Raw genomic sequence first — 12,500 nt, forward strand, 5'->3', positions numbered from 1 at the left:
AGTAAAAATAAACAGGTGCCTTTTTAAACCAAGGCCTAAAACTTGGGTCGCTTAGTGTTTAGTTAACATAGTTTTGAAATCTAAAGAAAACGGAAGAAGAATTGACTTTTTGGTCATAGTAGCACTTTAAGTTTAGGATCCACATAGAGAAAACAACCTCAGCTTATGCTGCTCTCTTCCTCTTGCGTTGAAATTTCTTTCCTATGCCATTCATTCAAGTGAATATCGAATGTCTCCATAGCTTCTGCATTGCCCAGGTCTTGCACAGCCTTCAGAAGGCAATAAGCGGTAGCCTTAGAGCTCTTTGCTGATAGCCAGGTGTAGAGGACTTGATAGCAACGCTCTTCCTGCGAATCGTTTTCTGCCTCGATGTTTTTGATTTTTGTCTCCGGAACATCAAGGGACCTGCCCAGCCACTTCCATTTGTCTGCTGTCTTCTTGGCAACCATGACTAGACAGCAACTAGATACTTGCACTGGAAACAAAGAAAGCGGTTTTAAACAGGGAAGTGCCACACTTTAGCCGTCGGAAACACATCACCCGAATCAAAGGTGGTTTTCACGTTACGTCATTGCCGCCATGTTGGTGGACGAAGACAAAAGATCTGTCATCGGCTTCTTTTGTTCCTCCACCACCATGCAATTGTACGTTACACCTTTGCCAACTCGGTCTCACTGAAGAGATTGGTTGAAAACCACCTCTAGCCACGAGGGTACATTATTCAATTACTCACTTGAATAGCAAAGAGAATCTTCAGGAACTTTTGAGCCAGTGTTCTGTGGCTTGAGGAGGTAAAGCAATGAAAAGAAATTGGTTAATATCCTGCAAAACAGTTAAAGATCCAGAAAACACGAGCAGTAATTTAAACTTTCAATGAGTGGTTGATTCAAAAACTGACACCCGAAAAGAAATGTAAAACTATTTTCCAAATAATAGACCGGCTGTGAGTAGTATTTCTTTAAATTCATTCGCATATCAAAAGCGACAGTGGAAGGTTTAGGCTGTTGTCTCGCATGCTCCCGGCTGAAATATTGTTTTTACCTCCATCAACGATGTCTCATACTGCCCAGGAAGAAGTGCAATGCTTCCAGACCAGACGTAATACACCAGGCCCCGGTTGTTCGAAAGCCGATTAAACTAACCCATGATTAGCGTTTATTCCGTGATTAAATTTGTTATTCCTGGGATAACTAATCCAAGGATAAAAAGCTGTTCCTGAAAGCAGATTTAATCCTCGATTAACTATCCCCCGACTAAGCTCGGATTAAACCAGTAAAACCAGTTATTTGCCCCTTCGCGGCTACGCGCGCGAAAAAAAATAATACAGAAGGTGAAGGCCATACCTGAAGGGAAAAATAATGGCGGAATGTGTCGCGGAACGTGAAGAAATAAACTCTGAAGCAAAAGAAAGAAAACGAAAACCCAACTTTTCCCTTTACGAAATTGGCGTGATTACTGAAAATGTTAAAAATAACCTTGAAACTATTCAGTCGAAACTAACAAATAATGTCACCAACAAGAAGAAACAAGAAATCTGGGAAGAAATTACGCGAGCTGTTAATGCAGTGGGAACAGCAAACCGTACGGTGTCCGAGGTGAAGGACAAGTGGAAAAATCTTCACAGTACCGCGAAAAAAGAATTCTCTGAATTCAAAAGAGAGTCGAAGAAGACTGGAGGAGGGCCGCCGCCGAAACCCGTAAGTGCCTCAAGCAGAGAGATTATTGATGTGTTTGAAGACACGCCAGGTTTTAGCGGCTTGAATGGGTTTGAGACAGGTATGTAAACAATACGGTTGTTCCTAGGTTACGAAACTTGTCATGTGATTATATTTGCACACAGACGCCCGGCCATATTTATTTTTCTGTGGCGCGTTGTCTACGTTGTTTTGATTTGACAGCCGCTTTACTTTTTCTGACCGAACGAAAAGTCTGGATACGTGCGTGGAAAAGATAAGTCTTTGTATTTAATATCTTAAAATTTATCGCATTCCAAGTTTACTGTAAAAGCTCCCTCACATTCCACATTTGAAATTGACAACGCTGTCACGAAGACAGCGCAACTTTGTTGTTTACATTCAACTGAACCACATTTTAGCGGATCCTACAGCAGCTTACATGATGAATTTTAGCTTATTCTAAATGAATAGCAATAATGGCTTCTGTTGTAAGCTTAAGCTTAAATTTGAATGGTAAATGGTCAAATCCTTGTAAACTTACAAAAAATTGAGCAAATTGACAAGTTGTTAGATACACGCTAGCTCTGTTGAATTAAATGGAGCAACTGTACTCGCTAATTTGCACAAGTGGATTTGGTGCCTTACCATTGGAAGTGTTGGAAATGAAATTGTTACAACCATTAAGTGATTATAATGAGACAATAATATTAATAGTAATTGATACAAATTTATTTTTGTTCTATCTAGTCTCTGAAGCTACATTACCAATTGAAAGTGCTACTGTTTCTGCTGAACTATTGACCAATATTTACAGAAGTATGGATGAAAATGTTGAAGATGAAATTCACGAAGAAAAGAAGAAAAGGAAACTGAAAAAACGAACTACTCATGATGACGTCCTTGAACAACAGTTCAAGGCATTAGTTGCGAAACAAGAAAATGTGACTTTAAAAAAGAGAAAATTAGAATTGGAGGTGTATCTTTTGGAGCAAAAAGTGTTGCAAGGGGACACCACTATCCCCACTGAATAACCTAAGTACAAGAACATGAAATACTCTTGCTCCCAGTACATCAAGGATTGTGTCATTAATAATTTATCATTGTTAAGGATTTTTTTCATGTACATTTACTTTAGTCAAATTTATTTCCAATTATGTTAATATGCAATTAATAATTGCATTACTGTGGTGATAAATTTCCATTAGTGACGAGTGCAATTATTTATGGGTGCAGAGCAGATTTACTTGCAGCCACATTTTGAGTAAACAACTCATTGGCATTTATGGGCACTCTTGTTAAAAAAGGGTGCACTGTTATAATTATCAATCAACAACAAATCAAACATGTAAACTGAAGTCAAATTTATGTTGCGATTATGTGTTGTGGTCTTAAATTTCAATGCATATTACAAGTAAATAATTTATTTAAGTGAGTGGGGCAGGTTTACTTGAAGCCACAACTTGTTCTACAAAATTAAAAAAAGTGTTGTTAGTATTAAAAATGGGCAATCAACAAGTTACAAAATCTTCACACTTTTCAGATAACTGAATAGTTTAATTAAAGTGCACCTAACCCCAAAATATTTTTTTCGCTAAAATGAATCTTTGCAACTGCTTGAGACGCATTGTGGCCATTTTTTCATTTTTCTAACAAATCCTGGCATTTTATAGGCTTCGAAAGTTGCGAAAATCCAAGCATCTTTTGTTTACGACCGAGTCAGAAGGGGAGTGGGTCTATTCCTGATTTGACGTCACAAACTGATTTACATTGCATTAACTCTTTGTAAAAATGCATGCAAAGTAGATCGTGACGTCAAATCAGGAATAGACCCACTCCCCTTCTGACTCGGTCGTGAACAAAAGATGTTTGGATTTTCGCAACTTTCGAAGCCTATAAAGTGCCAGGATTTGTTAGAAAAATGAAAAAATGGCCGCAATGCGTTTCGAACAGTTGCAAAGATTCATCTTAGCAAAAAAAATATTTTGGGGTTAGGTGCACTTTAATAGACTTAGTGGTCCTTAAATTAAATTATTGAAGTCCATGGGTCATCTCAGTCACTCCCATTTTTGTATTATTAAGTACAGTTAGGGGTATTGGTCTACTACAGTCTGTTGCAACAAGCTGGTTTGCATAATGCATTATGCAAACCAGCTTGTTGCAACAGACTGTAGTAGACCAATACCCCTAACTGTACTTAATAATACAAAAATGGGAGTGACTGAGATGACCCATGGACTTCAATAACTTAATTTAAGGACCACTAAGTCTATTAAACCACATTTCTTTAGGAAATAGAGATCAAAAAGGAAAGTGTCAAAAAAAGGTATTACAAATGTGGTCTCTGATGACCTTGCCATCTTCTGGACCACAATAGCAAATAGGATCAGGCTGATCATCAGCTTCAGCGTGGCCATCCAGAGGTTTGTTCCTTAGGATTGCTATGTTGTGCAAAACTGCACAAGCTCCAATCATCATGCAGACTTTTTCTGGCTTCATCCTAATCTCCAAATGTAGCAGGTGAAACCTTCGTTTCCACACGCCAAATGCTTGTTCAATTGCCACCCTCGTACGTGCATGTGCATTGTTAAATTGTGTCTGCTTGTTGGTCCCAAGATTCAAGTACAGGGTCATCAAGTAGGGCTTGCAAGGATAGCCACTATCACCCAACAGCAAACCGTCTTCCAGGGATTGGTGCTGGGCATTTGAGTTGTTGGCCAATTTGTGAATCTGTGAAAATAAAGCTGTCGTGTGTGCTGCCTGGCCATCTTGCTACGATGTTTGTAAACATGCCTGAAATGAAAAAGAATCTCAATTAGGTAACAATTCCTTCACATGTAAATTTGCGCAGGTTTTATTCCTGGGGTGGGGCTTTTGAAAATTTTTCACTACACAGGAGCTGGCCCATTTGCTTACCCACAGGACAACCCCAGGGCACTTGATACCCCAGCTGTTTTGGTCTTGCAAATGGAAGAGAGTGCAAACATGTTATCAGTTTCGTTACCTGTTGATCAAATATGGATCAAATGTAAGCAAGTAATTAAATCTTTTATTTTGCACTTATTTGTTAAAGGATCATGGTAACCTCATTCCTAGGGTCCTCTCCTTCCTGTCCCTTGGAGGTTGGAATAATGTGTCTTCTCTTCCTTGATACTTAAAAGGTTCCTTTTTTTTTCTTTTTTTCTTTTGATAACAACGAAGCATTAATGTTGAATGTACACTGATGAACTGTGCATGCCAAAATAAAGTAAAGGAATATTTTTAAAATATATTAAACCGAAAGCAACTGTCATGTAGTGCTGTCTAGGTATTTTTTACCAACATATGGCTTGTTATTAACAAGTAAAATTAAAGCAAATGAACAGTGGAAGGACAGATGCACTTATAAAAAAGAGTCACAAAATAATGGTGATTACACTTTCAGTTGATTTATTTTTTCTTGAGTGCAGCATTTTTTCAATGAGCCAGAGGGTGGGCCATTTGCCTCCATTTTACTTGGGTGTGGAGGGGGTGGCAGTGGGGGTGGGACACTGCTGGAATTGACTGCTGCATTAATTTGCTGAAGTAAAACATCAATTTATTATTACATCAAAAAAAAAGTGTAATACCAAAGGGAAATCCTTGAGAGTGAATTAAAAGTACTACAACCCCTGCGGTCTTAAACTTTGCGTTAAATTTGTTGAATGCCATTTTTACATACCTTTGTGATTGCAAATCGCTTGCACATTAATTGAATGAAACCCCTTTCGGTTGACATAGTCATTTTCGTTTTCGGTTGGTCCCTGAATCTTGACGTGCGTGCCGTCCACACAGCCAGTCAGCCCAGGGAACCCTCTCTTGTCGAAAAGCCTCCTTTAGTTTGAACAATCTCGACTTCGGTCGATGGCCACTTGATGAAGTGTACTTGTTTTTGTGCGAGGGCATAGGAAACTTTGCTGATGATGCGAGACGCGGTCGACTTTGACAAACCAATGGTATCTCCAATAACTTGCAGAAAGCTTCCGGAGGCAAAAAACCGCAACGCAGCAAGGACTTGTACAGTTGTTGACAAGGCATGGTTTCGAGCGGTGGCCCTTTCAAGGTCGTCACGAAGAAGGTCGATCAAAAATTGAATTGACTCTCGGCCAAAACGATATCGACTTCTCAACTCGTCGTCAGTGTATTCGTCTAAAGAAAAATCATCGTGGAGCCTGAATTTTCTCGCTTTTCTTCTAACTGGACCAGGCATTAAGCCCAAACCACCAAACAGTAAGTCCGCCATCTTTTTTTGTTTGGAGAAAATTTCCCTCGATTAGTGAGTTAATCCACCTCGCTAGGTGTGTTAAATTTAACCCTTAGTTTATTCCTTGGATAGTGTTAATCAAGCTTTGAGCAACAGAATTTAATCGAAGGGTAAATTTATTCCGTGGATTAGGACTATTTAATCGTGGGTTAACGCTAATCGGCTTTCGAACAACTGGGGCCAGGGTATTCTCGTAATCTTCTAATTTAATTAGAGTACATGTAACAAAAATAAACACCGACAAACTACGTGAGTGAAGAACTCTGAGGTGCGGGATTGCGGAAAATAAATTCAGTTTGGACGGGAACGGGGCATGACAAAATGTGCTCTTTTGTGTTTTAAGGTGCAAATGAGATGCAAGGTGATTTTCTGCAATCCCGCACATTATTGGGTGAAGAAGCCGTCAGGTTTGTGAGCGACATAGTCCTTCATCTACCATAGTTCTTACACTTTCAGTTGTTAAATCGGTTATAGTATTCGTACACCTAATAAGGGATCCCCAACTTTAATTTTGAAAGCGATTCAACGAATTTTCGCCACGCACGGCATACCAAAGGTACTGAAAACCGGTAACCGGGCAGCTCTTAAACCATTCAATCGAGGCACTTGCGAAGAGGAAACCTATTCGCACTGAAAAGTTGCACAAATGGCCCTCGAAGCTAATGACACAAAAAAAGAGGAAAATTTGCTAGAAATATAAACCGTGTAGGGCAACAGCTGAAGACAGCTCTGCATGCTATAGGTGTTGATGTAACAAACCCTTCAGAATGAGTTTCCTTCCAACGTTACGTTGTTAAAAGCAAATCGTACTCCTCTCAATTTAATGAATACGTTTACCTCCCTAAACCACTGAGTAATTTCTTCAAATTCATGCACCGGCGTTCTGTTACACCATAACGGCTTAGAAGGTGCTGATGGATCAATGGAAATCACGTGAAACCTAGACTCCCCTTGGACACAACCGCTGGCATCTGACTCATCACAAGTGGAGTTGCCGTCCGTCGTCTCACCGTCATCGGATTCATCGGAGGACGACAAAACTTTGCCGTCAGAAGAGGCGCCGGGACATCGTTTGTTAGGGCAAACTGGACCAAAGCTGAACTTCAAAAATCTAAACTGGCGCTGGCAAATGTCGGTCATTATTGACAACAAGATGCTAAATAACTCATGCAGCTTCTTTCCATTCTTGTACCTAACAAAAAAAAACACAAAATAGCAATAAAAATTCCACCAAAAGTAAAAATTATACAAGTAAGTAAGTAGATTCCATGTTTCCTTGCGTCTGTTCAGTAATAGACCATAGATGACGTCAAAATGCCGAGTCAAAATCAAAATAGCCGAGTGTGTTACTGATGTTCTTGAAAGTGATCTAACACTATCTTCAGCACCTGTCGCGCGGCCAGCCACCTCACAAATTTCCCAAGGTTTACCTTTATCCACCAATAATGCCTTTACTGTATAAAAATGCCGTACATAACTGCTAGATTCCTTAAGAGGTTGATACAGGCTAAGACAGCCAGGAGTACAAATGTTCAACACTAAAAATAAACTAACTTACCTGGCACTGATTTTGATCTGGTTATGTTTTTGAAGAGCCTCGATAAATACAAAGAAAATGTCTCCAAAAGAGAAGATAGCCATCTGTTTGGTTATGATTGGGGTCATACCATTAGTGGACTTGCTTTTTGCACCAGTCCTGACAATAAAGTAGTTAAAAAGAGCAGGAGGCAGGAAGTTGTGAAAATCAAAGACCAGAACTTTATCTTGGTTGCAAATGGAATTCCATGTTTTGCGACAGTGCGTGTCCCATTTTCTTCTGATATTTCTGTCTTTCAGGTGCAAAGGGACGATGTACTTGCTTGTGCCTGCCTCCGTCCCCCCGCTGTTGCTTTCGGTCTGTTCAGGATTCTTCGCATCACCCAACGTTGGCATGGGACACAGCATACCAAAGGCTTCCAAGATGCCAATCAGTTGTGCAACTGGACTGTCCTGATGAGCTCCTGGACTGCCATAATCCTTCCAGACGTGCTCCAGAAAACTAATGTCTGTTATACCTCTGTCTTGTAAGGCCTGCCATTGGTCACTGTGCAGACGATCCATATCCAAACGATCTGGGATATCATGAAGACAAGTCATTACATCCACCAGATATTGAGGATTGATCACTACTACATCATTAACGTGGGAGTTGTGTGTCCCTGGTCCAAGCAACTCTTCTATTATGCAAAAAGAAGACCATTTTTTTTTTATATAAGTAGAAGTCGACAAAAGAAAAATGTTTTGTTAATTATGATTTATCCAGAAAGTGAAAAAGGCTTTTCGTCAATCAAACAGTAATGTTGTCACGAAATGAACTAAAATTACGCGAAAAAGTGCCTAAAACATTTGTCTATATTTACCTGGAAGAATGATGACACCACTGTCGTGATAAAAGCTCAACATGCTTGAGAAGGTTTCTTGATCTACGTCTGGAAAATCACTCTCGATCATCTTTCGTAGAAAGGACTTGGGGACGCAGGATAGGCATTCCGGTTCAGTCTCCCTGTACTTGAGAATTTTCTCTTCAAAATGAAGCCACAGCACTGGTAACTCATCATCTAGCAGTGAGGCTTCTTCTTCAATTGCTTTTCGTAACAGAATAGTCCCATCATCTTCGCAGCCAAGAGTGTTATCAACCGCAAATAAAATATCCTTGTCTTGACTTCGGACCAGTTGATGACCAAAGGTTTTAACAAATTCATCATACAAAGTTTTCTTTGCATCAGAAATATCTTGCTCACTTACTTGATCTCGGTGTGTTCCCACTAGGAAAATAGGATTTTCTGAGAGAGTGTGGACGCGAACTGAATTTAGCCAGAAATGGAGTTCCTCTAGTGCTTCGTCTCTGGTGTTAACACTGCACAAACGAACCAAGTTCGTGACAACAAGGAAGAAGGAACGCTTGTTCAGAAAAACATGGTGCATTGCTTCGTACAAAGGATGACCCGCAAAATCCCAAACGCTGATTTTAGTGTATTTTCGTTCCGTGTAATTAAATGGGATTTCGCTCAATTTTTTGGTAATCTGTTCCACTGGCAAATCCCGCGGAGGGGATATCTCACTTCGAGATCTTTGACGGAATCCACAGGGAGGGGAAACTGGAATCATACTTGTATCTCTCTCGATTGTGGGTGGAGCCTCAATGCTGGGAAGCCGACTAAAGAGTGAGGATGGACCTGGATCAGATGCCCTCGATTTTATAACACTTCTTCCTTGACCACTTACAGGTGCACTCTTTATTCCTTGGCACACTCTGTCGGATAATATGTCATCTACGTGAGAACGGTTCAAATCGGCAGAACGCCACGAATCATCAAGCACTGTAATTTCAACCATTGACGTTTCGATTCCATGTGTCTCTTGTCTTTCTTCCACAAACTCTTCACCACTGAGAGTTCGCACCAAACTTGTCTTTCCAGCACCAACATTGCCAACCACAGTGAGCTGCATGCGACCCACCTTGGCTTTACCTTCACGTAACGCCTGGTTAAATATGCGAACTGTAGCTTCTCCTCTGGCGAGAACTTCAAAAGGCTCACTACATGGTTCTAAGTTGGGCGAAAAACAAACAAACTGACAACAGAAAAAGCCATTTAAAAGAAAAAATGCTGCGAGGGTGCGAAGATACAAAGGAAAAAAGAAAAGGAAAAAGTACAAGTACGAAAGAAGAGTAAAGAGAAGAGGTACGGAAATAAGACTGGTAATAAACGAGTAAAAGATAACGTTCTTCAACGATTCTGGAAGGCGAAGAGAATGGGAAAAAAGTCGAGCTAGGCCGGGAAGAAATGACGGGTTACTAGGGAAGAGAAATTAGACAAATGAGTAGGAAAGTCAAAAATTGCAAGAAAGTTAAAGATACAAAGTTAAATTAGAAATTACTTTCTGATTCCCTGTTCTAAGAAACTGTTGAAAACACTGTATCACACAATCACACAATCACACAATCCATATTCACTTGTAACTCGTTGAACTTGAACCTCTCATGTAACCAGGATCAAAAGGCTAAAAAAATCATTAAATGCCCAACCCGTTTTAACAAATTTTTACTAAATATCGCTCAAACACCCAAACACGCTTTCGCTCAATCACGTGCTACACTTTTTAACGATTAACACGAACCACTTAAAGTGCTACAGTGATCAAAAAAATCACTTCCTTTTTTCCTTCAGATTTTGAAAGTATGATTGCTTAACATTTGACTGGCAAAATTTTGAACTTTTATTTTTATCCAAAGGCTGTTTACTTTGAGTGTAAGTTTTGGATTTTACGGTCCGCCATTAATCACGTTCAAAACTGACTGATTGGACCTCACAGGGTTGGATCTAGGGAAAAGTGACGTCATTGACTCACTGGCTTAAAATTTCAGCTTGTAAGTGCAGCTCATTATATATGCGAGAGTCTAAAAGCCCGAAACTCCCCTGCTGAACATAATAAAACAAGCCAAGTACACACGCATTGCATTCTAAAACTATTGAGTCTTTCACATCATTTTCTCCTCGATCCAGCTCTCTCAAGATTTTGAAGTTAGTAATGGCGGACCATTAATTAGGAAAATTCCAGTTAAGATAAAGGGGTATATTTTTTTTAATCAAGGCTTAAAACTTGAGTCATTCAGAGTTTAGTTAACATAGTTTTGAAATCCTTAAAAAAATAAAAAGATGACTTTTTGGTCATAGTAGCACTTCAAAGCTCAACAATGAGCTCTCATGCAGTTTCCAACAAAGAGAAATGTCAACTGACTAAAATGGGGCATGCACTGATATATGTTACCTTCACTGGCAACCTGAGCTTGTTGGACAGGACAAACATCTTGACTGCTTTGCTCCACACCAGCACTGGCGTGTGGATGTGCTGTCAGGACTGGTTTCCAAGCGGGAGCTTTCAGAATCCAAAGTTGCCTCGCTACAAATAATCCACATATTTTAGGCTACCTTCGCATCAGTTCATCAAAATAAGGCACCAGCGTGTCCAATCGGATTCAAGACAACTGTTACTAACAAGAAGACGCACTCACTTCACGCTCTGTTCTGTTCGAATCGATTCAAACACGAGTGATATAAAAATGAAAGATGGCGATCAACAAAAAGCAACACAGAGACGGAACGTTAACCCTTTAAAGACATTTCCAGAGCGAGAAAAGTGACAGTCACTAGAGATTTAAAAAAAGAACGAAAGATGACAATGTGGGTGGAGAGGGAGGTTGGCTATCAAGGAAATCGATCAAATAAAGGCTTGAGGAATATTCCCTGATTCAGGAGATGAGCCAGCCCAAATATGTCTGATCCGAAAGAACACGTACACACCAACAACGAAGCTAGAAAGCCTTCACAAGATTGATAACAGTACGCAAAATTAAGAAAAATACTCAGACAAAAACTCACCAGCCACATGAGATAAAAGCACGGACCAGCACGTGGCACTCGTTTGAATCAAATCAACTGGTGTTTTGTCACTCTTATCACGTAAATGAATATCACCTCCATTCCTTAAGAGTAATTTAAAGCAATTGGAATTGCCTTTCCAAGCGGCCAGATGAACAGGTGTTCTGCCATCAGTTGGATCAACAACATTAGGATCTCCATCCTGCCAACCAAGCATAATCCTCAAGCAATGATAATGTCCACCGTAAGCCGCACAGTGCATTGGCGTATAGCCTGTTTGATGTTTCCTTGGTAAACGATGGGAATCTCCCAGTGATGCTGCCCATTCCTGTCGCATCAATCGATTAACAACTTGAAATCTCCCGGTGCAAGCCGCATGATGAAGATCTTTCGAATGGATTTTGTTATTTAGTAGATGTTGAATTAACGCATTGGTATCCGAGAACGATCGTCGACAATGAGTGCAAGTTTCTGAAACATGTGGGAGGCGATGACTTGAGCTGTGTTCCAGATGCTGTATTAACCGCTCTTTGGAATCAAATCCGTCGAAAACTCTACAGCATCTTGAGCATTTGTAAATTGCTCTTGCGCAAGGCGAATTTTTATCGATAAAAGGCATATTTATCCTAAAAATAAAAACAAGCCAATTACAGTCTGCTACGAACAAATGTTGATTTGGTTGAGTTTCCGAGAATTCGACCTGTTTCTTCTGAATGTTAGCCTCCCCAGTCCTTCTCGACCGGAAGTGACGCAAAGATTCGAAGGCGGCTCTCTCCAGCACCACATATATTGTCACGTTATTGATATGATTTATTCTTGGTACTACTAGAATTATGTTCGTTAATTTTGGATAATTACCTTCGTGCCTTGCGTAAAAACCCTCGTGTTTTGCGGTGTGTGACATCCCAAAATACGGTTGGGTTTGAGGCTAAGCATAGTTAATAGATGTAGGCTGGTTATGAAACTCGACAAGTTTCTTTGTTTCATGTTTTTGTTCGCTTTTTTGGCCTTTACCCTGCACAAAACCCGACAAAAACACGCTTTTTTCGGCAGGATAACCAATCAAAAGTTTCGACTAATTTATTCGAAATTAACTTGCGAACCCAAAACAAAAGATTGTGCAGG

General features: G+C 40.0%; 2 protein-coding genes and 1 pseudogene across 3 annotated transcripts in view; 1 reads left to right on the plus strand and 2 right to left on the minus strand.

Annotated features, from left to right (window-relative positions):
- Positions 1-12,500, minus strand: part of LOC137970181 (uncharacterized) — a 15,341-nt gene that overhangs the window by 2,660 nt on the left and 181 nt on the right. The window contains exons 1-7 of one of the 2 annotated variants that reach the window (XM_068816700.1): positions 11,376-12,500; positions 10,765-10,896; positions 8,355-9,542; positions 7,514-8,066; positions 6,793-7,147; positions 734-782; positions 1-475 (exon numbers count right to left, since the gene is read on the minus strand). The exon at positions 1-475 is cut by the window's left edge and continues 2,660 nt beyond it; the exon at positions 11,376-12,500 is cut by the window's right edge and continues 181 nt beyond it. In XM_068816700.1, the coding sequence (XP_068672801.1) occupies positions 159-475; positions 734-782; positions 6,793-7,147; positions 7,514-8,066; positions 8,355-9,542; positions 10,765-10,896; positions 11,376-12,279 (3,498 nt within the window). In that variant the 5' untranslated portion in view covers positions 12,280-12,500 and the 3' untranslated portion in view covers positions 1-158. Of the gene's footprint in view, positions 476-733; positions 783-6,792; positions 7,148-7,513; positions 8,172-8,354; positions 9,543-10,764; positions 10,897-11,375 lie in introns of both variants that reach the window. The other variant, XM_068816699.1, reaches the window with a different exon arrangement.
- LOC137970451 (myb/SANT-like DNA-binding domain-containing protein 4) lies at positions 1,347-3,277 on the plus strand. The gene is made up of 3 exons (XM_068816969.1): positions 1,347-1,780; positions 1,899-1,941; positions 2,279-3,277. The coding sequence occupies exons 1-3, from the start codon at positions 1,359-1,361 to the stop codon at positions 2,705-2,707; spliced, it is 894 nt and encodes a 297-aa protein (XP_068673070.1). The 5' UTR covers positions 1,347-1,358; the 3' UTR covers positions 2,708-3,277.
- Positions 3,901-6,405, minus strand: LOC137970189 (putative nuclease HARBI1; annotated as a pseudogene).

Source organism: Montipora foliosa, chromosome 9, assembly GCF_036669935.1.
Source record: "Montipora foliosa isolate CH-2021 chromosome 9, ASM3666993v2, whole genome shotgun sequence".
Lineage (NCBI taxonomy): Eukaryota > Metazoa > Cnidaria > Anthozoa > Scleractinia > Acroporidae > Montipora > Montipora foliosa.